Here is a 25,080-nt window from a genome sequence, read left to right on the forward strand (position 1 = left end):
AAGACGGTTCATTCATTTCAGTAATGAATCACATACACTATTATCTTGCGCTGCATAAAGTATTTCTTGAGTGGCCAGGCAGTCATCCAAAATAGATGCCCATCTCTTCTAAGGCAGAGAAGAAAAAAAGGCAGTGAGAGTCTACCTGGGTGACATCCATGCTGGAATCGCAGCTTAGAGGTCGAACGGCCGTTAGGTCATTGGAGCCCAGCAGCGTTGATATAATTCCATTCTGATCCACTTTTCGAATCATAGTGGCATCAACAAAATACATGAGTCCATACTTATCCACTGCAATTCCTACAAGTGTGCAAAACAGGCATCAGAGAATACTGTTGGCTCCTAGCTGCAGGATAGGCTTTATCATGCTAAGCAAGTTTATAAGACAGTGACTTTTTTTTTTCCACTTCCCCTGTTCTTTCCTCCCTTCCAACTTGTAGCTCTGGCTTCTGAGCCCACGTCTTGGGGCCCTCCAAGTAGCTGTAGCTCTATCAAATAAATGGCACAAAGCAGATTTATCCTTTGGGCTTTAAAGAAAAAAAAAAAAGAAAGAAAAAAACCCCAAATCCCCCAAACATAACAAATATGCAGCAGAACGCATCAGCTTATTTCTAGATTTAAATTCTGTATGATATATTACATAAACCCAAGAAAAAAAAGAAGCATCTCCTAAATTTTAATCTCACACATTTTAAGGTACTGCTTCCTGCATTTGAAGAATCTAATGAGGATGAAGAATTTTTATAATTCTTTTGAAATTTCTTTAACAATTTTGAAAATTTAACAGGAAGTTATATTATTTCAGGATGTTTTTAAATTCTTTGACCTGTTGCTATAAGGAATATGAGAAGAACATCTGGCGTTAATGATGGACAAGTGTTTCCAACCTAGAAAAAAAGGAAAGGTTCAATGGCTGTCAGAGTGGGAGTCCTTAGAGTGGAAAGGCGCAGACTGGAAGAGTGATGCATTAGAGGAACAGGAGGACGCTGAGGCCTGTTGTTAAGGAGGGAAGGCTCTTTCTCACTTGCTTTTGCTGTTTTAATTTGGTGCACTGCCTTGTCCTTTTCTTGGGCTGAAAATCAAATACTGATCAAAGAATTTTGCCCTAAAAAGTTGCAGCAGTCATTCTACCAGCCACTGAGATACACAATAGGCCTATGGCCATATCATCTCAACCTCCATGTAGACGCTCAACTTAAAACATATAAGCAGCTCTGTACTGTTTATACTCCTTTTTATGTACAAACTGAACCTATTACCTATACAGAGAGACAGGACCTTTCATTTTTATTCAATTTTACAATAATTAATTATTTTTGACCATTGAAAGAAAAATCAAAGATATCTGAAACAGGGCAATACTCCTGATTACAATTAAGATGAAACAATGGAAAAAATCTTAAAAATAAATACATTCCCAAACCTCTAAACTCTTCTGAAAATTCTGTTTTAAAAATCAGGAACTGGAAAGGGGCACATACCCCTTTTTTCCCATTTGAAGGAAAAGGGGACACATAGTAGGAGAATAAAAACTCAGAAAAACACCACAGCAGGCATCTTCTCTTCCCAAAAGACTGTACATCAAACAGTCATTGTTTCCCAGTTTACTTGTTTGCTTTTTGGAGTGAGCAGTACCCTGCTAATCTGTGTTCTGTTCTCCTTTCGCAGCATTCAGTGTTGGGGTAATAAAGTTTGCTTTAACTAAACAAAGCACGAACACTTGCCAATCCACTGTAATTAAAGCACAGAAAAAAATTACCAAGCAACTAGTGATTTAATTGCCAGATAATTATTTCCACATCCAGCCTAGCCTCATACAGTCATTTTCTCCAGCTTCTTTTCCTTCTTTACCTCGCGGGCTCATTAGGGTGGCGTCCACCGCCTTCCCTCCGTCTCCACATCGGGCTTCGTCAAAGGGCAGACACTGCTCTCCAGTCCCCGCTACCACTTCTGAGTTACCGGCTAGGTCTTTTGTGCCAGTAAGGGATTTGACTTTGTATATCCGCCGGCTATTGGTGTCTGATACATACAGTGAGCCTGAAACAGGGTCCACGGCCAGATAGTACTTATGAGCAGGATTGTTGCTTTAGAGAAAAAAAAAGCATAAAACAGAAACAGCTGAGCAGTCTAAAAACTTCACAGGCTTTCAGAGCATAGATAAGCGTCAGACATACAGAGATCTGGACAGAAAGTCTGACACCCTCGTTCAGAGGTGGGGTCCTGCTGGAGGACTTGATTTGGTTAGGGACTGGCCAGCGTTTTCAGAAGGACTGTCATGTCACAGCTCAGTCTTCCAGCTACACCAGATATTGCATAGTCAAGTCCAATAAGCCAAAAGGACAGCACAGTGGTCTTCCCTCTTCATCTCTTTTGCCCTTTAGATCTGCTTCAGGTCAATTCCCCCTTGCTTATCTCTACCTATTGGCTTTTTTTTGTCTCTTGAAAGCAGAAATTATAGGAATGAGATCAAAGAATCAGCTTCTGAGTTACTGATATTATACCACAGGATCTGTGAGGTCTTGTATAAGTAGGAGGCAGAAGCATAACAAATTTATTCCTAAAGCAAATTTGTTTTCATTCACTCTTATCAAGAATCTCATTTACGGTAGATGAAGTTGGTTATATAACTAAAACCAGAGAGACCCCAAATGTCTGACTTTAACTCCAAATCTTCTGTTACTGACAAACTGGTCCTCAGTTTGCGATTAGAATGGGTGTTCAGATGGAAAACTACTTCTCTTACAAAACTAAATGTTTTTTGACAGCTTGTCACATTTTGGGACTACTTTAGCAAATCATCTGCAAATTGAGAAATGTCAATCTCAGTGATATATATATACATTCACACACAGAGAACTGCAGTACACAAATATTTTTGAAATCTTGCCTGGCTAGTTTAACTTAATTTAGTTGGATTTTAAGCATGGTCTGAATTTTCCAGCCTTTTGAGCCTATGGGTGAACACAAATAAGGTCAATGGTGGCTTTAAAACATAGACAAATGAAGACAGGAAGAAAAAAAAATGAAGGTTACTTACCAGTAACCAGAGATATTTGCCTCCAAATATCCACACTCCTAGTTTAATGTGGCAAAGGTACCCATCTCCAAGAGTGAGGATACACTGAGGTAAGTTAGGATGGACATAATAAGCCATTTCTTGGTCAGACTCATTGCTGAAACTCTAGTAAGGGCACTTTTGGCTGATAGGTTAGCAGCAGCACAAAGACAACTGTTTATGTGGTCATGACCAGATCTGGAGGAATGAGAAAGCCCCAAAATATCACTGTCTACAGTTATCTTCCCCTATGCCAGTCTTTGGCATGGCATGATTTTAGGTTGATAACCTTTTTCTCTGAAACTGTCCGAAGTGGAAAGGAGATTAGTCTGATCAAAATAGGCAGAGGTAATACCATCTGCTGAAGCCTCTAGGAGTGTAGAAATTAGAGATGGAAAAATACAAAAAAAAAAGAAAATACTTGGCAGTATTATTTCATGCATGGATCTCAAAGCACTTTATAAAGATGGGTATTATACCCATTTTACAGAGGAGGAAACTGAGGCACAGAGAGGTTAAGTGGTGTAGACAAGGCTATACAGTGAGACTACTGACATGCTTGAGAGTAGAGCATCAAATCTTCATTTCCCAAGTGCCCTGTCTTATCTTCAATAACAGCCTGCACCTTTTCACTAGATTCTCTTATCACATTCCTTCTCAGCCCCCCAAAACAAAGCTTAATCTTCTAGCTTTGCCACATACAGAAATATTTCTTTTCACTTACAGTATTTCTTCACTCTCTCAAGTATCTGGGCCATACAAACACCTGCACATTTGTCGCAGTTTTGAAGTGTTGCGCTCTCTTCTTCCACCATGCTTTTCCGTAACACTAAAGAACAAACTTTGCTATGACACTTGTGTTGTGCCATACTTCACCCTGCAAATATGCCCCAGCCTAGTTCCAGGCTTTGCAAGAGCAGCAGAAGAGCCAGTGACTATGTGCTGCTGCTGCATGCTTGATGCTGCTGGGTCTCCACCGTGTCCAGCAGAGTGCTTTTTGCCTGGCTCGTCAAAAAACGTGGCACCTCCATGCTGGCAGAAAGGGCAGACCTGAGGCAGGTATCAGTCGGGGCTGGGCGCAGGCACCGCCGCACGATAGCCGAGGCAGGGAACGTGTTGCTCGCGGCGGCGTGCGCTGCTCAGGGCACACAGCTGCGGGAGCTGCCCTACCGCTGCCAGCGCAGCTTGACACGGGCCGCAGCCACTCAGCGAGACCATAAAGGTCTCTATCTTTTTCAAAGGCACGATTTTGCCAGCCTGAGTTTGTCTTCCTAAGCGAGCATGCCCCTGCTTCCTTTTTGCTAGCCCTACGTACTGCAGCTAGGACTACAGCTAAGACTACGTACGTCTCACCGCTATCGGCATGGGATAAGGTATATTTCAGGGTAAGGAACACTGGTAGGACGTGGGCTTATTTCCACTGTTTCTCTCATGCAGCCACTACTGCGTCCGCGGAGCTCACCCTGCCCTTCTGCACCGGAGGCCCCTCCAGGGCAGTGCCCCCCCGCAGCCAGGCACCGGCTTTTGCCGGGGATCGGGGCAGGGCCTCCCGGAGCCGCGGAGCGGCTACACGTGCCTGCTCCTCCCCGGCTCGGCGAGGGAGCGGGAGGCTAGCCAGGTACAAGATTGGAGGGACTTTGTCAAAGAGATGGAAAAGCTTTGGCAGAAGATGGGTATAAGGCTATAGGCATTCACCATGTCTCCACAGAAACTAAGAGATTACTACCTCAAACAGGGATGTATTTTATAAATGAGTAATAAATATTTCCCAAACTGGCATCTGAGCAAATAAAGAACTTCTGCCTCTCTTTTCACCATGCCATTCTAATCTTTTATTCAATTACAGGAAGCCAAGGAAAGTACCAGTGTTATAAAAGATGTTCCCTAACATTCAGTATTGCTCAGAGACCGCTGCCAATAAGGTCTCTCTTCTTCCAGCCCTCCCCAGCGACTGCAGCACTTACTACCATGAGCAGTCTCACTCTGGTCTGCTAGGAAGCCTGGTGCCTGACCGCAAGTACAGGCAGGATCAGCTCGAGGTTCCTACTCTTTTCTTACTTGCATCAGGTAAGAATAGTTTTTCTTCGAATTTAACCAACATGGAGAGTAGCCCAGGGCAAATCTCTAAGCACCTAAAAAATTAGCTGAGCGTTATAGCTACAACTGAGGATCACCCAGCAGCACAAACAATCATTTGCAGATTGCAAATGAATTCATCCAGGCACGGACAGTTAGTGGAGGCACGCCTGATGGGTAAACCCATGTACGGTGAGGGTGAAATTACTGTTTAGTCCAGACCGTCTGTTGCATCCAAGCTATATTGCAAAAATGGAGGGATACCAAAGTATGGTTTGAAAGACATCATGCACAGGACACTGCAGAATAGTTGTAATAGCTCCTCTTGTTATTGCCACTGATGTTCCCCAGGGTGAGGACTGTGGCATGGAGGAAGGAACCAGTGTTTTCTATGCTGGTCCCATCTAGAAGGCCTAGTGCTCAAGTGAGGCAAACAGAAAATTTTCTCCTAACATCTAAAAGGTTATGCCTCCCTCAGGAAGCTTAAAATGCCCCTATGCAGTGGCTGCGTGCAACCAGCCTGGCAGGCTGACTGACTGTTAAAAGGTATTTTATGGAAGAAAATAGAAACTAAAATACAAAAAAGGACAGAGGGTTCAGAAAATCATTAATGACTGGAAAATGATTTTTGACCTATTTCCAGTCATTAGTACTTCTGTGAACCCTTTCTGGCATTTGTAAAACTGCTGTTGTAGTTTACCTCAACCATTTAGATCAATTATAGACAGCAGGGAGAAGTGTTTATGTAAAAGTTAGCTTGGGGTTCATTATACTTGCATTCTACTAGAAATTTCTAATTACTGTCAGAACTTATTTGGTTGCTTTTTGACTGCATTTCATAATTGCTAACGCTTATCATATTCATAACACACAATTAGCACATAAAATGTTACTATATATGGTACATGAAGAACATAACATTACACAAGAAGCACAACACAAAAAGCAAACACAATGAAGCAAACAAACCATATCAAATTATATGGGAAAGAGCTCATGTCTTACCTATGTTTAAACTCTTTATTTCTTTATAGAAGGGGAACAGAAGGAAAAAGAACAAACAGTTAGCTGAAGAATAGATGGTAAAGCAAACATAGTATTTGTTTTATTTTACAGAAGGACACAGGAGAAGAAATCTCTTTTCAGCGCTAGCCTTAGGTTGGTTTAGGGATGAATAACAAGTGGGAGCTTTACGTTTGCACTCTAGCTCCCTAGTATGATACCCCTGCCCTCCCCCCATACATTTTGCAGGACCACTGAAACAGCTTTCACGTGGAAAAACGCGTAGCATGTGGGCTAAGAGGGAGAGAAGTTGGCAGTTTTCTGAATATAGTGGTGGGAATGGGGAAGCGCTAGGCTTAGGATGTTGCCTGCCAGTTGGAGGCAACCTTTTTAATCAAAATAGTTTCCAATGGGCTACTTCTGAACAAATTTCTGCTATGCAGTTCATTCTGCTCTCCCCCAGGCTACAAGACAATTGCTTAAAGCAAGTTTGGATGCTAGTTGGTAGCATTTTATCTAGAAACTATTTAAGCCAATCAAAGCAATTCTTAGGTTATAAAACAACTTTTACCTGAGCAGTAAGATACTGTAAAATGGGAGATATGTGGCATTAACTGATGCCCAGTTTCCTGCCTAGAAACAAAGCCAAAAGAAAAGTGTCCTCTACTTCCCTAGGTGTAAATTAATACAGTCTCCATATTACCGTTGTGTCATTTTTTTATGACATTTCCAGTTAAGAGTATATAGCGAATGAAACAGTGAGGTGCGTGACTCCTGAGCTGCAGTGCCCAGTGCACAACCCCAAGCTTGCGATACCAAGGCTGGGGGTGACCTGCAGCACTCCTGAGTCTCAATTCCTACCAGCGTCTCGGATCAGCTACCTTCACAAGCTCAGCGCAAAGGAAGAACGCACATTGCAATATCCTGACTTACAAAGCTGCTCAAGATTTATGTTGGCCTATGTAAAAGCAGGATGATACCCATTGTGAAATCTAAATAAAGTGACTTCTTTGGTTTATTTTACTTACAGAAATATAATGTGCAACTTTATTCAAGCTTTTTGAAACTAGCTGGATACTCTGCTCTCCTTCATACTTCAATGGCCCAAATCGTCACACTCTTAACTGTGCAAGTCATACAGATTTTAAAGTGACTTCTGAATTACCACAATTATTTCCATGAAGGATATTTGCTAGAATAGACTTTGATTCCCTTTAGAGAACAGATGGTAAAGATCACTGCAAATCCTAAAAATCTGGGTGGCGAGTCACTTGCAGATGACCAACAGTACTCAAGATACAATAGCTTCATCATTTGTTGCTAATAGTTACAACAGAAGCTATGCTATGGAAAACTCTCTTTCATAAAGGAAAACAGGAGCAGGACAAAAGCAGAAATTAAAGACAGGGATCTTAAACTTTGGTGCTGTGCTTTTGCCATTTTCCCCACACATTCTGAAAAGCCCAAGTTTTCCTCTTGCACAGCCAGAAGGGTGCTCAGATTACTACTGTTGTAAACTTGTAGACATTTTCAAGTATCAGTTGTGCTAGCAAACTTTGTCAGGGACCTGATTTTCAGAAGCGAGATGGCTGTAAATGCCTTGGATTCAATATTCTGCTTTGAAAATTTGTTTTTCATTGTAAAGCTATAGTCCTGTTTACTAGAAAGCTTGACAGAACTGAGCAAACTGGAAAAAAAAATATCAACGTATCCAATAAATTGCAGAGTTACAGAGTATACTGATATATTATAGCAGGTCACACCGCCACACCAGGTACCTTCTCCAGCTTACACTAAGCTGCTAGCAGAAAGCACTGGATAATCTATGACCTGTGGGTTTTTTTTTTTTAAAAAAAACCTTTGGAAAACGAGCAGCTGGTAAAATCTATGTTTTGGGCGATATTTTCAAGGCAGCCTGGTGGTACACGAGGCAGGTGTCGGAGAGTGATTTCAGAATACAACTGGCCTGAATCTGATCTCTTTCCTCTGATATAAACCAGAACTCACAACAGTGACATCAACAGGATGACATGAACGGGAGAGAGGTGTAAAACAGAGCTAGGCCTCCTGTTCTGTTATAGCCCAACCATTCTGCACTTCCCCCCACAGACTGAAAGCTAAAAGTAGAAGTGGTGAAACTGCTTATTGGTCATATTATTAAAAAAAGACTAATGACCTAGATTCACTCAATGTATTTGGCAGTCACATCCAGTTCACAAGAGCACTAATCCGGTTGCCTGAGTGGGCTGCAGAAGTATCAGAAGACAGTGATGCAGAGTCCAGTTTTTCCTCATTTTTCTGCAAATACTCAGCAGTGCCACAACAATAAGGACTAATTACATGAGTGACTGTTTGAGGCAGTAGCTCTTGCCTCTCCCAGAGGACTGAGAAAAGGAGATGGAACAGAAATGGGTGGAATGGTATACTCTACACTCATGTCTTCCCTATTGAATGAATAAATCTTTATGATTCTGGGGGTGGGGGAAGCAGAGATATACTCTTTGAAAATATTCTGATGATGTAAAGTGGCTTTGTATGTCAACCTTAACTGCACTTGCCAACCTACAGAAATAGACTTCCAAGCATGGGAAAGAAGCAGGGAAGTGGCTCTCAAAACCACTGACACAAAAACCTTCCTTCTGATCTCATTAAGCTGTTAAACCTTTGTTTATCACTGTGGCTAACACCTAATGGCAGTCAATCCCATAGTTTTAAAACAAAATTAAATGATGTATAGTACTGAAGGGAGATCATATCAAATGATCACCAACAGGAGAGAATAAGCTGGTTTGTACTTTTTGTATTTTTGTCCTTGTACTTTGTACAAGTTGGGACTTTTCAGTCCTCCTCTACATTCACTGCACTGATTAGCTACCGACTTTGAGCTATACATTTTCTGTGCCCCATTTCTCCACTGGAATTTAAATAGGTTGAAAGTGACAATGTTTTACAAAATTATAAAAAGTAATGGTAAATGCTGATTTAAGCACAAGCTACGGAAATGAAGTGCGAAGATTAACACCTTACCTCAGCTCCAAAATACTAGTAACATTCCTGGATAGGAAGATACGCCGAATATAGTTAAAATCTCCAACAAAGAGACTTCCATCAATTCCCACTGCCAGTGCTACAGGCGCTAAAAGCTTATTTCCTTCCGCGAGACCATTGCAGCTAGGACAGGATATGCTTCTTCGGCGCCCGTTCCCCATGATACTGGTTATCACAGCTGGCTGCTGCGTTAGAAACTGATTCTCTCCATTGCCTTTGTGCAATATACCTAATAACGGACCGGAGAGGAAGCAGTTATTACAGTCACATGTTACGCGGGACTTCAGGTAGTTTTGTCTTGAACGGCTGCTGTGATGGCGTTGAAGGACTATGCAGCGCTCAGTTCTTGAGCTCACATTGCAGTGGTGAGGTAGAGTGCAAAAAGAGCAAACCAGGCTTGTAGTAGTAAGAATAAAGGTGTGGACCGCTGCTCCAGGAAGGGAGGGGGTTCTCTGACTCTGAGCGACCATTTTCAATGTCACTAAAAACTATAGAGATATTCCGGGAAGCTTTTAGCCTCATGTTCCTTTGGAAATACAGCTGCATAACCTTAGGGTAAAGCGATTGACTCCCTGGTGACAAACACAGCTTCCAGTGCTGATTACAACAGTGAATATCATGCACTATACAAAATGGCTATCGCAATACACTGTTTGACCCACTACACAGAATTTATAAAGTGTGTTTAAATAGACTGATCTTCCTTATTCTGGACATTACCTTAGATTTTTGTGCAACAATATATTCTGAAATTTGTTAACGCAAAGAACAGCAGGGAGACTATAGAAAACAGTTAACAGGGATCAAATGAAATATATGCTAAGTATTCAACTGCCTTAGAGCTACTGATAAAATGCACAGACCAAGAACCCTCAGCTTAGGCTACTCAGACACAGAGAGAAGTGAGGAAAAAAAAATACGTGACAACAGGAAGGGATAGAGAAGAATACCTATCTTGTCACAGGCTCATGCTCCTTTTAAGCCCTATCTCAGGATTAGAGGGGAAAAGGGTAAACTAAAGAAACCAGGTACAGGTGTGGTTAAGATAAGAAAAATAGGGAAGACAGACAGATGGCACAAAAGAACATGGGATAAAGATTGTGACTTTAAGAAAGTGATGCTTTGCGATTTTTCTTTAGACAAATAAAGCATGTCCCATACTTTACAAAGCTAAAGAAATTAAACTAAAAGAGTGGAGAAATTGCACTTTTCAAAATGTAAATATAATGCAAATAAAAAGTTTTCACAGATTGAAAAACTAGATATAGCACAGAAAACGCATGGAATTAACTCACCATTCTTGACATTAAGAACATGGTGTTTATCCAAAGACCATCCTCCCAGGTTTGAAGGATCTAGTTCAAATCCTTGCAGTAGTGCTGTCCTCTTCTCCCATAAAATGAGACTGGGGCAAGTCTCATATTCAAAACCCACAGAAACTGAAAAAATAAAATGGAATCTAATGTACTTGATAAACAAACACCAATTAAATGTCCAGAGCACGTTCAAACGGTTCAACATGTCAGTTCCTCAGCCCGCTCACGAAGATGCAATGATTATGTTCCTCTCTTTTTTATTCTACAATATTAAATTCAGATCTTTGACTAGATTCAAACCTGAAATTTCATTCACTTGTACTCTGCAGGGATCGGATCACTTTCTCTTTGAATAGCTGGCTTTGAGAAGTGAATGGTTTGGTGAGAGAAGAGTGAGAAAGAGAATTAAAAAACAATGCTGTAAACATTACTCAGGAAAGTAATATCCTATGCAGTATTGTAAGAAAGAGAAGATATAAAAATACAGAAAAGTATGATTTTTAAAATTAGTTTCTTTTCCCCCGACTGGCACAGCTCCAACGCACATTTTTAGCACTGTTGTATCAAATCTTCTCTGGTTTTGAAATGAAAATGAAAACATAAAAATATTGTGCTGACCACCCTTTCTCCTACCCACTAGAACAAAGATCTATATATACATAGACAAACTAAAAATAGCTATAAAACTGCTAGACTGAACAGCACTAAAAAATACTACTTTCATTTTGAATTTCAAATGCTACAAGAACCAATAACAACAGCACACGTGAGATTGCAAATGCACTGAAGAATGCCAGCCGGGCCAAACACAGGATTCATGTGCTAACTGAAAGGAAAATAGAGAGACATAGTGATGGACTAGGTTTCATTCTAAATTGCTGGGGCCAGTTTTTCCCATCGGCTGGTCTAAATCTTCTAAAGGAACTACCACAACAGGCATCTTGGTGGAGTTCAGACCCTTTGAATGTGCTCTTTAATGTTTAAAAGGAACATAATACAAAGCTAAACCATGTAAGGAAGGCAAGAATTGTTTAATCTATATTTCCTTCTGCACAGAAAGTCTTTGCAGTTTTCTTACTAAAAGTTACAGGTGTTCTTCGGAGAGTTCTGGAGCTTCTATATGCTGACTTACCTACAGCATCTGACAATCCATAAACCTTCTGACCATACGCGTCTGTTTTGTCCCAGATAAATGTATATGCCAAGTTGGGAGATGCCTGAAATGATTTTTGAAACAGATGCCCTTCCACTGCTACCATCAAATGAACTTTAATTAGGTTCAGTGGCACAAGTGACTGGGTCATAGTGATCTTAAGTAAGGATTTGTATCCAGCAGTACGGGAACTCAGGTAGCTGAGCTTTATGCTAGAGCCAGGGATCTCAATTTCTTCATGAAGAACCTGAAAAAGAACAAACAGTTTACATTCGTGCTTTGTATTTTTTCAGAATTTGCACTTTCTCAGGAACTAATGACTTTTTACTACTGGGAATGAGTATCCTCAAACCAGTACAGTGATACAGTTTAGTTGATTTTTCTGGACAAACAATTATTTGGCTGCTGTTAGGCTTCTTTTTAAGATCCCACTGCAGGCAAAAGTGCAAATAACAGTAAGTTTTGTTGCAAGTTATGTGCAAGGGGATCATAAGAAGATGCAGTTGCATGAATCTGCAACTTCCACTAACGCTTAGTATAAAGTAAACACAAATAAAAACACTTAATAAAGTAGTGAAAACAACAGTACCAGTATAAATCATGAATAACGTCTCATTTATCTTAACTAACATACAAGAAATCAGCTCGTGGTTAGCAGCGCACATGGAGGCTTTGCAAAATTCTCTTGAAACACCTAAGCTGTCAACACAAATATACTTGATACATTGTATGATAATGAGAAGGTGTACATAGTCAAAGAGAAATGTGTCTGGGTGACAGAAACCTAGGATATCTCCTGCAGACCTCATTAGAAAGTCTGGTATCTGTCAGAACGAATGCATCTCTACAGAAGCATTTGTTATAGCAGTTCTAGGGGACTCTCTGGTAAGGGCTTGGGTCAACAGTAGCGCCTGACCACTGGTTTCTCCATCCTTTTCACTCATGATGCTCTCACCTGGGTTTCTGGTACAATGGGATTGCGGCCAGGGGCGTCACTGAAGAACGTGGAAAGTGGTGACGAAATGATGACTGGATCAGGACGGACAAAGCCGCTTAGGTCACAGCTGGGAATGGAGTTCTCCTCTGTCTTCATCACAAGCGTATCCATCGCATAAAAGCTGTTCCACGGCAACCACACTGTCCTTTCCTGACTCATAAACGGGGCCCGTTCAAAGTGCAAAGTTAGGGACGCGCCACCATTTGCGACCAAGTCAAACCTAGAAGAATGTGGGCTTAAATAAGAGCTGACCTGACTGAGCAGTTCCAGAGACAGTATTTGTGGCTAATGGACAATAATGACAATATGTGTATTTTAAATGTCATGCTGCAAATTATCTGTAATGGGATTTGAACCTCTGGCAGCTAAACAGCTGATTGAAATCTAGCCAAGAGAAGCAGTGATTTGAAGTCACCCAAGCAAACCTTGTGCCTTGTATTAAAAAACCTGCTTTAAAATAAAATAGTTAAAAAAAAACAACAGAACACCTGATTTATTATTACAAGCCACCTTTATACATAGAATCAGCGGAGAAACCAAGGTCACACTGAGCTGAGCACTGAATTATCCCCTTCCTAATAGATGCTGTCCATCAAGACCAGAATGTGACACATGGCAGTAAGGGAACAATAATGAAAAATTCTGCTGTTTCTGTTCTGTGGATGTGAGAATTCCTGTCTCCAGGACAACTGACCTATCATTTTTCAGAGAGATTATACACTTACTCCCAAATCCCCACATTAACATGGCAATAATGTGGAGGTGTGTGTCCATTCTGAAATCTGGCCTAAATGGGTAAAACAATTCTCGGTCTGTCTGACAACAGAACTGGGTATCAGTTGTTTCATGTAAATAGTGGCAACGCAATGAATAATCCAATGATTTCAACATTCTATTCAGCATCTGAATAGACTTCAGTTCATCAGTTACTGTAGTATTAAACCACTGAAATCAACATTATACTTTAATGATAATAGAGTAATACTCTGGAATATGTGGAAATGAAATATAGTTCCCTATAGTTCAATTGATTCACATCAATTACTTCGATTCAATTTTTTGCATGAAAGATCAAGACAAAACAGCAAATGGTAACAATGTATGTGTCACAACTATACTGTTTTAGTTGCCATAGCCAGGAAGCTAGATAAACCATGACACATTGATTTTTGTTTATCTGAATTTGTGTGCATTTCAAATCAAGATGATACAAGGGGGAAAAAGCACTTCTTCGCACAGCAGGAAATTGTCTAAATGTATTCAATTAGAATCTTTTGATTATATTCTACCCCGAAGAAACTCAAAAGATAGTGGATCTTCAAAAGGAAAGAGAGAGATAGAAGAGAACTTTTAAGAAAATATACTATTCTATAATGATACTCCTTTTTCTCTCCAGCAGTGTTAGCCTGCCTTGCATTTTAAATTAAAATATTTCTGGTCTCAGCTGGATATTACTGTAGTTCACAAATGTTTTCATAGATACAGAGCAATTTATTTGAAGGGAGTCTGACTGCTAACACATTATTACCACAAGTCAGACTTTTCATATTTACTTTCAGTTAGTATTCAAAATGCCATGTGAAAAATTACTTTTGTGTTTATTTGATAGCTCTTTGCCTTGGGAGGAATTCACTGCATGATACCACGTGGTTCCATTAGATCACGCCATCTGTTAATCAGCAAAGATACAACATATGAAATAGGTACTGAACGGAAAAAGCAAACTTACGTGCCGTCCTGACGAGTGATGGTGTAGCCGTACTTTGGATACTTGACAAACGACACATTGACTCCAACTAGAGGAGTTCCATCTGTAGTCACCACTTGCCCTCTTATAAGAGACACAAGACTGAAAAAGAAATATAGAGGCATTAAAGTTAGTTATGAAAACAGAGCTACAGTGTTTATAAACTGAGTAGGGAGAACACTTGTGCCTCATTTACTCCAAATCTGATTTAATCCAAAGATTTTTGGAATACTAAACCCACCACAATATTGCCCATACTTAAACCAAGAAAATGCACCATGCCTATGTACTGAGGACTGCATATACCAAAGGGGAATTAATGCCTTCACTCAGTCTGGAATTCAAATGTGCTTGCTTAACCAGGTTTTGCAGAATAGAAATAGGATTAGAAATAAGAATAGAAATAGAAAACTATTTTACATTTATCATTGCAAAAGGGTTTCAAAAGCCTCTCAAATGCTTGAGGAGCCCTGAAATGCCACTGAAATGACAATTGGGCACTTCTGAAAAAACTTACGGGGTGCAATACTGTGTCTATGCATGCCCAATACACTGAAAAATATGGTGTAACACCACTAATTTCACTGGAACAATTCATTGCTCAATTTCTGGTAAAATTACTAAAACTGTAATCTGCTATTTTGACAACTGTCCCTCCATTAGTGGATATTCTTCCAATTTTTGAATTCAAGCATGCAGCATGACTTTAAGATGAACATGATGCACAGAGATAATCCATTCTTTGTGAGTCCTAAGAACAGAGTAGGTCAAGAGTTTTCTGATAGAAAGCAGTGTTTTATGGGAAAATCCAAATGCAAATGCCAATGGCTATCAGCTGTTCTGAGGAAGGTCTCTATGTTGGATTTTTTTCTGACCGACTTTCTAAGGTCTTAGTTTCATTTTAAAATCTCAAACTGAAAATTATCTAGTGTCTAACATTGTAAACACTGATACTTTGGATATTTTTTCTCTGAAGTCATTTCTTCTTGCCCACTATACTTATTTCCCAAAGTCAACTTCTATAATGAGCCTCCAATGGCATACACACCTGTGCATTTGGTGTGTGGGGAGGGAGGGGTCTATCTGTGGTTTACACAGCTGATTTTCCAAATTGCAGTTCATGTACCTTCATCTCAGGAAGTGACTGATATTTATATACTGCATTTAGGCCTGATTTGTAATCCTTGCTTTTCACTTTATCAGCCAGAGAAAGGATTTGATTCAAAGCCAGCTTTAGGCACAGGCAAAATAAACACGTTCCTCAGGCAACAGACTAACTACTTTGCTTGGAATAAAGGAGATAAGGACTGCTTATTCCTCCAGGAGACAGAGTCAGTCCTCTTCTCCTTTCACAGTGCTTTGCTGCTAGTGAGGGCACTGGGGGCCAGTCCCACAAGCGCCACTTTGCCCTGCTCACTGCTCTCTGCACAGTCAGTCTCCTCCTGCTCCTCTCCCCACCGCCCCTTTAGTTTCTAAAGGAGGTGACATAAAAGTACGGAACTTCTCTTCAACCAGTGAGTGTTCTCCTCAAACCTGTAGGATTCATGCTGAAATACAGTTGAGAACATTTTACTGTTATATGAAAGACAGCACTGTTTGATGAATAACCCAAGGGCTGCAGGGGAGAACACTTGGGTCCCTCAGTCAACTCAGTCCCTCAGAGCAGGGTTCATCTCCCTGTGGTAGATGTCTACAAACGTGCTAGTCACCTTGACTCTCGTAGGCAATGAGGAGAAACAGGCATGTCCAGGGTATGATCATCGCAGCTTAAGACAGACATCAGAGTAGGTCAGATACATCATGCTCTGGAAGCACCTGCCTCTTTCCACCAGCTCTTAATGGAGTCTGGGAACGAACCCAGAGGCAGACTTTTACACTGCAGACACTTACACTTGGGAGACAAATCCCACCTCAGCCGGTGCAGGAATGCCTGCAAGTCACTATACTCATCTAGAAATTGGGAGCAATAATCACCTGCTTTGGTAAAATACTTGAGTGGCCTAATGAGGCAAGAGTTAAAATAGTGGCTAGTGTACAATATGCAAGGGGGAACTGGCTGCTCCTCTTCTCTCAGGGAAATATGCTGGCTGTAACAGATGTATTGCAGCATGCACCAGCCTGTGGACGATGCACGCTTTTTGTGCTACAGACTGTGTTCCTTTTTGGACACATTATTCAGCCTGATGAGGTAGTAAGCTTCTCTCCTGTCTTCTCCACACAACACTGAAGAAAAGTGCAAGAGTTTTCCTGGTTTATCTTTATAGAGCTGATGAGAAAATTTTCATAACAAATTTAGATAAAAACAGAACAATTCCATTTTTCCAAGCAACTCCATGTATTTCCGCATAGAGTATTTTATAGACTAGAATAAACCTATATTACATGAAATAGGATTCAGTAGGGCTTTTAGTTATAAAATAAGGAAATAATTTTAATATTTGAGCATCATAGGGATGAAGGCAATATGGATACAGAAATACTATGAACCTCACTTTACAGACAAATATTTAGCAATTTGCTCTATGTCACCCAGTAAGTCTATAATGAAATCCTGACTGAAAAAAGGGTTCCTGTAATGAAGTCTAATCTTCTGGGCATGACCACAAATGGAGCTCTTTCTTCAGTTTTAACTCGGGCAATATGAATATAGTTAACAAATTCTTAGCATCTTCCCATGCAAACACATTTAAATAATAAATAATACTGATAAATAGAAATATCACTCTTTCTGTAACTGTAATATCACTCTTTCACATATTAATTAATGATGTGCTGGCTTTTAGATTCCGTATTAATATATAATTAATAATCAAATTCAGAACAGACATACAGAAAGAAAACAAACCCCAAAGAAACCCAAAACCTAGTCAGATCTGCTGATACTGTAATGTACTAAGTAAAAAAGTTTTATATAAGGAAAAAATAACCCCCCCATTAATATATCTTTAAAATAATTAGAAACACCTATTTCGTTATTGAAACTTGTGTTATCTGCACTACATAAAATGCAATCTCTTTCTAATAGGAAACTAGTGTGCATTTCTCCTTCTTGCAGATCACAGTCTTCATAAAATAAAAATGTTGGCAGCTCCTTCTCAGTGGAAGGAAGCTTGTTCTAGATGCTGCCAGCACGTTAAAATGTGAATAAACCCAGTTTTACAAAATAAAGACAAGATTATAAATTGCAACAGACTGCCCTCAGTGGGATGGATCCTTGAAATGGAAACACAGGAAGCTCCTGAATGCAGTATCTCATGTTAAAACATGAATAAAATTGCTGGGAGAAATTTTCCCAGGCAATGCAACTGCACAGATGCAATGTCATAATTTATAGCTGCTACCTGCTGTTGAAGGGATTTTCTCCTGGAATTATGTGAGTGCTGTCCTTCCCCACTAAGAGCTTGATGCGATCATAGAATGACTTCACAGCTGGTGAACCAGAATGGCTCTGCTGTATGATGTCAAGAGGATCACGTGAGCCCCGGCACAGCAGGCTGTTTTGACAAGTAGACTGGAGGCAGCAATCTGGGTCTAGGCAGTCAACCAAACCATCTGAAAGGGTAAGAATCAGCGAGATTCAGCCAGCTGCACAGCACTATCAAGTAATAATATTTAATGAATATCTTAAGGCACTGAAAAAAAAAGTTATGATTATTCTTCATAACATCTCTATGCCATAGAACTAGTAATTGAACCAATAATACAATGAGGATGAGACTTCTTCCTCAAGCGCATTGGTTAAACACCCTTTATGTTACAACTTACTTACATCAGTGTTAGATGAGAATCAAGCCTAAAGAAATCTGCTAAGAGTTGAAAGAGGGAAGAAGGAATAGAGGAAGGAGTACAGGATTTGCGGGGGATCTTTTCAACTGTTTCTTTTACAAAGTTTTTACATTTGCTTGCTGTACTTTTAGAGTCTCAGCAGCAATGCAATTTAATTTCATTTGTTCCTTTTGGGGAGATCAGGGAAGGGGATAGGGCTGACAGAGTAAGTTAACATTATCTAATTAAAATTACGTTGCACCCATTTTGCCAATTCGTAGGAAAGTGCTGATGCAACTGTCACCTCCCTTAAAAATCTGAATCGTAACTCAATTGCATACTTGCATAAGGAAGGGTCAGTCACACAGCGGGTGGGTTCAGCCATCATCATACACATCAGGTCATCCATCAAGAATATTTTCTAAGTGTTTTTAAAAGGAACTAGAATCTAAACACCAGAAATTAAAATGGAATCCTCACTCAGGTGAGTGGTCTGCTCTAGGTAAATCACAACCGACTACTTTTAACACATTCTGTAACACCTTTTAGCATCACCCTTTCCTTGAGTATCATTATCTAATTGAAATGAGGACTCTTACTGAAATTCTACTCTAACTGAGAAACTAATAACCATTTACTTTAAAATATTGCTATCTCTAACAAATGACAAACATTCATGTATCTTCTTGCACGAAATCACAAAAATCAGGCATTCGGTCTGCAACATACTTATGTCTGTGAACCTTCAGAGACTCTCTAAGGCATATTAATCTGAGCTGCTGAATACAGATATGTCCTAGATGCATACCAGGTATCACATGCAAGAACATTTATCCTGGTAGGTTGTATCAGGTACCATTTGTTTCTTAGAGTAAGGTCATGACACATGTGCTTTTCAAGCCCATTTTCGAATACAAAACAAGTTGATAGTACCATACACAGTGATAGATTAAAAAAAAAAAACTTTTAAAAAGCTTTCTCATTTTGCAATTAGCCTTGTATTTCCAGTGGATTGTGCATGAAATAACTGTTTCTGATTTAAAAATGAAACTGCTGAGGTATGCTGACAGTGTTTCCTTCAGTTCTCTAAAGAAATACGAGTTAGACAAACTCTCTTGTTGTTAGAGGTATACATTTCTTTAAGGTCAGAGGCCTATTCACATCAGGAGCTCCATTCATCTTGAAATCCTTTCTAACCTGGCAGTGGGAATTTTTTTCGCTGCAGCCCATTTTCCACCCACTTCATATAATCAACGTGAGGACACCATTGGGTTCAGATTAAAACCAAAGACAGTCTCCCTATTAAACTCTGAGAACTTCTTCCTCAGCATCCAGCTTGTTCTCAGTTTGTGACACCTCCACAGCCAACTTCAAATTGCCCGCTATTTAGTCTGCTCAGTTCTTTTACTCAGACAATTGTCAGTCAAGAGAATCCTATCAACACATTAGAAACAGAAGCAGCAAAACAAAGGATATAAATTACTGCCTTTGACAAATTTACATTTACCTGTTCAAGCTGCAGCACATTTTTGCTATGCCTGTTATAGGTGAGCATATGTTATGTCTGTAAGGACCTCATCTTGCTGCAGATTATGGGCTGCGGTGACCGAACACTTTTACCGACACCACGAACTTTAAATTGGTATATCAATCTCCCAGTGTCCTGTCAGTCATGAGAATCGCATCTTTATGCTAGCAGGCCCCCTTGGATACAGTGTGACATTGCAATCTTCAGTAAATTACCCTGTCAGCGCCAATCCGCCAGTTATCTCACAAACAATCAAGCAGGCAATCAAACCGCTCTGAATTGCCAGCTCAGCCCGGGGAGGCTAGAAACGTCTCCACTCAACCCAGCGACAAACCTGGGCATGATGCTTTGCATGTTGCAGCACTTTTACACATGCATGTAAATTCAAACTTGCACACTCTCCTATGCTTAGAAGAACACTTAGAAAAGACAGGTATATTCAGTAATATAAATATACATATAATTTATTTGTTTGTAATATTATTATTTATTCCATGTATTTGAATTTATGCTCTCTCACAGCGAATCCTGGAATAAAAACTTAGCATCCCCCTCACTCCAAAAAACATCCAGTGATGTCTCCATTAGAGGGCCATAGAAAGTATGTATGTTTTCTCTTGATAATTTAAAAGGTATGAAACACTACTAAATATCGGCAGAGTTAATTTTAACACATAACTCTCATCATATTAATTTCCTTAGCTTCCTCACGCTAATTCAGACAGGTAAGTACCTACACATATGAAAGCAAGATCATTTCATTTAATAAATATTTTAGCTCTATGAAAGTTTCATCACTATTAGAAATAGCTTCAAGCCCACAGTTATAAAAAAACCCTTTATCTAGAAGGTGCAAATACATTTCACAAGAGAAAAAAAGTAAAAAATATTGGAACAGGAAAGTTTCTCATGATGCACAAATGCCGCTTAATTCACCTTTCTCACTGATGTTGAGTCAACAGAATCACATAAACTAAAAGCAATGAACTAAGTGATCTAATTTTCAAGCACTATTGTGGTAACATTTTATATATTTTACAACATCCTCCATGTCAAAAAGCTGACTAAGCTACAGAATTCAGAGAGAACACATTAATATTTAACAGAAACAAACAAACAAAAATCATAAAAAACACCTGAAGTGAAGAAACTAAAGTAACTATGATTGTCTGTACTTTGCTATCACACAAACCTGAAGAGTTCCACTAAAAATAAAAGAGCTTTGGTTATGCAGAACACTTCAAAGACAAAGGTTATAGATATGGCTGTGTTCCCTTGTACTAATTTATTCCCAAATGGCAGGATGAGTGTTTGGATTAGGAACATTTTTACCTTAGGTCGACTAGTCGATCCATCTTGTTGTAGCGGCAGAACAGAGGTAGACAACTGCTGAGCCCATGCAGCCAGAACCTGGGCTGCCAAGACGCTTGGGGTCGAGGCTCATACACGACTGTACTGTTTGCAGGCATAGCTGCTGTGCTACTGCTCTTTACTTTGGTGGGCAGAAATACTCTACGCTTGAAAGAATATTTATTGACTATTGTCAGAATATTTCTTTTCTAGTTCACATTTGCCAAAATTTGTCATCCAGATCCACTATATATGAAATGAAATAAATTGCTGCATAATCAGTTAGTTGCATTAGACTTAGCTGGTTAAAACAAGGACTAGAAAAAAAATGTACCTCCTGTAAGAGAAAACTCTGCCATAAGCACGAAATTCAATTAGAATTCATTACCTTGCTTTTAATATATATTTCAGAAGTTGTCATTTTCCACATTTCCTCAGGCATACTGAATTATTTATATGGTTAATTCAGTGACAGAAACCTCACCATTAGCCCCAGCAAGATGCAGATGCTTTTCATAGCACACATCTGAGTTTGAAGTGGCCAGTTAGCAGCGTTCTGAAATGCCGTGCACTAAAGAGAAGGGACTGCACAGGCTGTTACGATGGTGCTGGACCTCTTCCAGTGATCTGAGACCAAAAGAAGTCCTGACTTGGCTTTCACTGAGAAGAAAGAAACAGGAAACTTTGATCTGATTTAAATAGGCAGCACAAGATTAGCTTTTCATTGCTGTTCTTGGTTCTTCTGAATTTCCAAATCTTTTCAGAAATAAATCAAGCAATATTGTATTCCTCTTAAAGACTTCCCTTCTGCTAATTGATACGCACATATCTTAACCTTCTGTGAATTAAAACATAAACTTTTTCACAGACTTAATGGCTCAGCAAAAGGCAAAATTTTGAAGTATCACACTAAGTAAAATAATCTACTTGTGCATGCCGTATTTAAAGATGGCTTTATTATCGCGTTCCTCTTGAACATAATTCCAGGGCCTAAATAGCACACAGTAGAAATAGCAATATATTTTACTGCTAATGCGTTTAGCACCTCTCACTGTCAAGTTTTCCTTCACCACTGAATATATTTCTGATTACAAGTGGTAAAGTATGATGTCTTTGGAGAGCTGCCTTTCCGTAACTGTCCCTCTCTAAATGCAGAGCAGCAGCGCGGCGCCCGAGCAGGCGTGCCTCAAGGAGCTCCCGCAACGTCCCCAGCCCTTCGCCCCCGACAGACCCTCCTGCTGCGCAGCGCTTTGCGGGACCTAGCGCGAGCGGCAGCCCGAGGCAGGGAAGCACGTTAGCTGCCAGTGCCACGCCAAGGAAGTAAAAAGGGAACCTCGTTTCCCGTCTAAATCCAAGCCTAAACGTGAGGCAAGCTAGAAAACTGAAGAACATAGACGACAGCATCTTTTTCTCAATATCCTCTCCTTCTGTTGGGCTGCCATTTGCCAAAGTAGCTTCTTATGCAAATTAAAAATCTTAGACCTTTACTTATTTCTGGATTCTAAGGTAGAAGCTTTTTTCTGATCTATGCCTAGTGAAGCATCTGCACTCCTTCGATGTAAATCTTGCTGTGATTTTCCATTCATGCTCAAGTGGTTGGGTTCCAGCATTGTGCTACACCCTTCACTGGAAAACTGAAACCTAACCTTCTGCGGGTTTTTTCAAGTCCCAGGGGTGGACTACCTTTAGTTTCTACTCTTCATCAAATACTTGCAGGCTTTGTTTCAGGATCAATTCAAGACTTACGTAGAACAATTCAGCCTGTATGATCTGAGATCCAGCTACTTGAGAAACTGCTTTCTGCACCCAGCTGGGGACAACTTTGTTTCCAAAGCAAAGCTTCTTAGCACACACTCAGTAGAGGGCATCCTTACACTTCACCAACTTCAGGAGCCAGTGACTTTCCAAGTATAATATGTGGAAAAAAATTTTTTTCAATAAACATTTCAGACTGATGATTAAATTGGAAGGGGGAAGAGCAGCAGCTACTATGAGCCCTGAGGGCAAAAGGGCCTTTGATCACTCTAAGGGCAAATTAGTTAATTTATCATGATCCGATTTTAATTATGTGTAGTATTAATATACCCAAGGTGAACAGAATTAGAGATGCTCTATCAGATTATCAGAAGAGTAGGCCTCCTCTCTGCCAATACAGAAATATTTTAATTGAGCTCTAAAACTGCATGCAGAACTGTTTTCACAGGTAGACCACTCTACAGCCCAATACATCATATTACCAGGAAGCTTTATCTTGTATTCAGTCCAAATTTTCACTTTTAAAGCTTAATCTAATTACTGTTAGTTATACTGGCATGCATCAGGCAAAGTAACTACTCACTCACAAGCTCCTGGTGTCAACAGCAAAGGAAACGCTTCTCATCTCATTCCAGCCTTGTTCCTCGATTGGCTTAGGCAAGCTGGAAAGCCTCTCTATAAACTATCAGGACATCCATTATAACACTGACTTTTACAATGAACCGTGAGCACAAGTGAATGTTTTCAGAACCATAAACCTAAAACAAGGCTGTGTTTTCGTGTTTTAGGAAAAGCTGGATGGTAAATCCCAAACTGCGGCAAGGTAGAACGAACCTGGGCCTCTGTAAGGAAAGTGTGTCTCTGAATGCCAGAGAAACTCCCTGTGCAGGACTAAGTACCCTGCAATATGACCCCAGTGGAGCAATCTGCTACGCTTCCCTTGTCCGCTCGGAGGACTCCAGCATTGCCCAGAGCTCATGCAGTCAAGAAAAACATCATCTGTTAAGAGCACCAGCTGGAAGAAACTACTGCAATAACATCTCTGGTCCAGCTCCATACTGAGCTCTCGGTAGTCTTTCAGAACCTGTGAATACTCGTAGATTATTGATTCTCCAGCTTCAAACCATACATCACTCAGAGATGACCCAGAGGGCTCCAAGCTAAAAGCAATCTTAAAAAAATGTTCATTCAATTCCAGTGTGCACATGGATACCTCTGCAGCAACTAGTCCCCTTTTAAACCTTGGAATAAGCAGGCACTGAATTTCTTGCTTTTCCTTCTCCATGGATTATAAGAGAGTATTATTGTAGTAATGTATCCCACAGGAACAGCATAAGGATAAGCCAGTTAATGTGTGTAAAGATGATTAGAGGCTAACGTGAAATTTTAACAAAATCACAAATAAGTACTCATTAGCTATTGCCAAACTTATCTAATGTCTTGTTTTGATACAGATTCTATACTTGAGTTTATATAGCTCACTTTGGCCCCCTCCATCCGCAATAGGTTTCGACTACTCATTATATTAAATGTTCTAAAGCTGACTGTTGCACAGGCTCTGGGAAGGCTTTCTGCACCAAGGGTATTCTGGGTCTTTATACCGAGAACTTCATAAAATCTTTTGTCTGTGCTGAATTAGAGACCCCTGCTGAGGCAATGCTTGTTGAGGCAAGCTAAATTACATGATTTGCTTTTGTGCTGTGAAATACTTGTATTATCTTAAATGTCACAAGCCTGATGCAGTATCAAGTCATAGGATTTGTAATTCTCTAAAAGCAATTTTTTTCTAAATGCTTATTACAGGAAGACACTTCTCCTTTTCTATTTTCTTTCTGTCTAATTTCAGAGATGAGTTTTTCTAAGACAACTCAAATAAACAGCCTTTCAATCAGTCAAGTGCACTGTCCTGAATGTGAACTTGTCTAGAAAGATATTTTGCTCTTGAATTGTAGAGAATTCATACTGGAGCAGATAGCTGACTTTCCCTTGTTCACTGTCTTTAACGTATTGTGCCAAACAGAATTACCACCAACTGTATTTTTTTGTTGTGTTACACATTATTTTGTCGTGTTATATAGTAACAAACTGAGGGACAAATTTACCTTCTGAGATATGCACAACCCTCTCTGCAAAGCCAAATGGAAATAACTGAAAACATATTTTAAAAAAGAGGAGCTTTGTTTAACAAGCAAGGAATTCCTCATTCTGTGTAATTCAGTTTTATATTGCACCAACCGCTATAGGTTGTTTCTCTCCCTCCTCTGCCCCGTTTTAGTTCAGATAATTAC

General features: G+C 39.9%; 1 protein-coding gene across 2 annotated transcripts in view; it reads right to left on the reverse strand.

Moving 5' to 3' along the window:
- Nucleotides 1-25,080, reverse strand: part of TENM2 (teneurin transmembrane protein 2) — a 1,579,923-nt gene that overhangs the window by 23,246 nt on the left and 1,531,597 nt on the right. Inside the window, exons 24-32 of one of the 2 annotated variants that reach the window (XM_064520848.1) lie at nt 17,736-17,946; nt 14,377-14,496; nt 12,606-12,867; nt 11,630-11,897; nt 10,477-10,620; nt 9,161-9,410; nt 6,137-6,157; nt 1,852-2,084; nt 146-300 (exon numbers count right to left, since the gene is read on the reverse strand). In XM_064520848.1, the coding sequence (XP_064376918.1) occupies nt 146-300; nt 1,852-2,084; nt 6,137-6,157; nt 9,161-9,410; nt 10,477-10,620; nt 11,630-11,897; nt 12,606-12,867; nt 14,377-14,496; nt 17,736-17,946 (1,664 nt within the window). The remainder of the gene's footprint in view (nt 1-145; nt 301-1,851; nt 2,085-6,136; nt 6,158-9,160; nt 9,411-10,476; nt 10,621-11,629; nt 11,898-12,605; nt 12,868-14,376; nt 14,497-17,735; nt 17,947-25,080) is intronic. The other variant, XM_064520849.1, reaches the window with a different exon arrangement.

The sequence above is a fragment of the Dromaius novaehollandiae genome, chromosome 15, assembly GCF_036370855.1.
Source record: "Dromaius novaehollandiae isolate bDroNov1 chromosome 15, bDroNov1.hap1, whole genome shotgun sequence".
Classification (NCBI taxonomy): Eukaryota; Metazoa; Chordata; class Aves; order Casuariiformes; family Dromaiidae; genus Dromaius; species Dromaius novaehollandiae.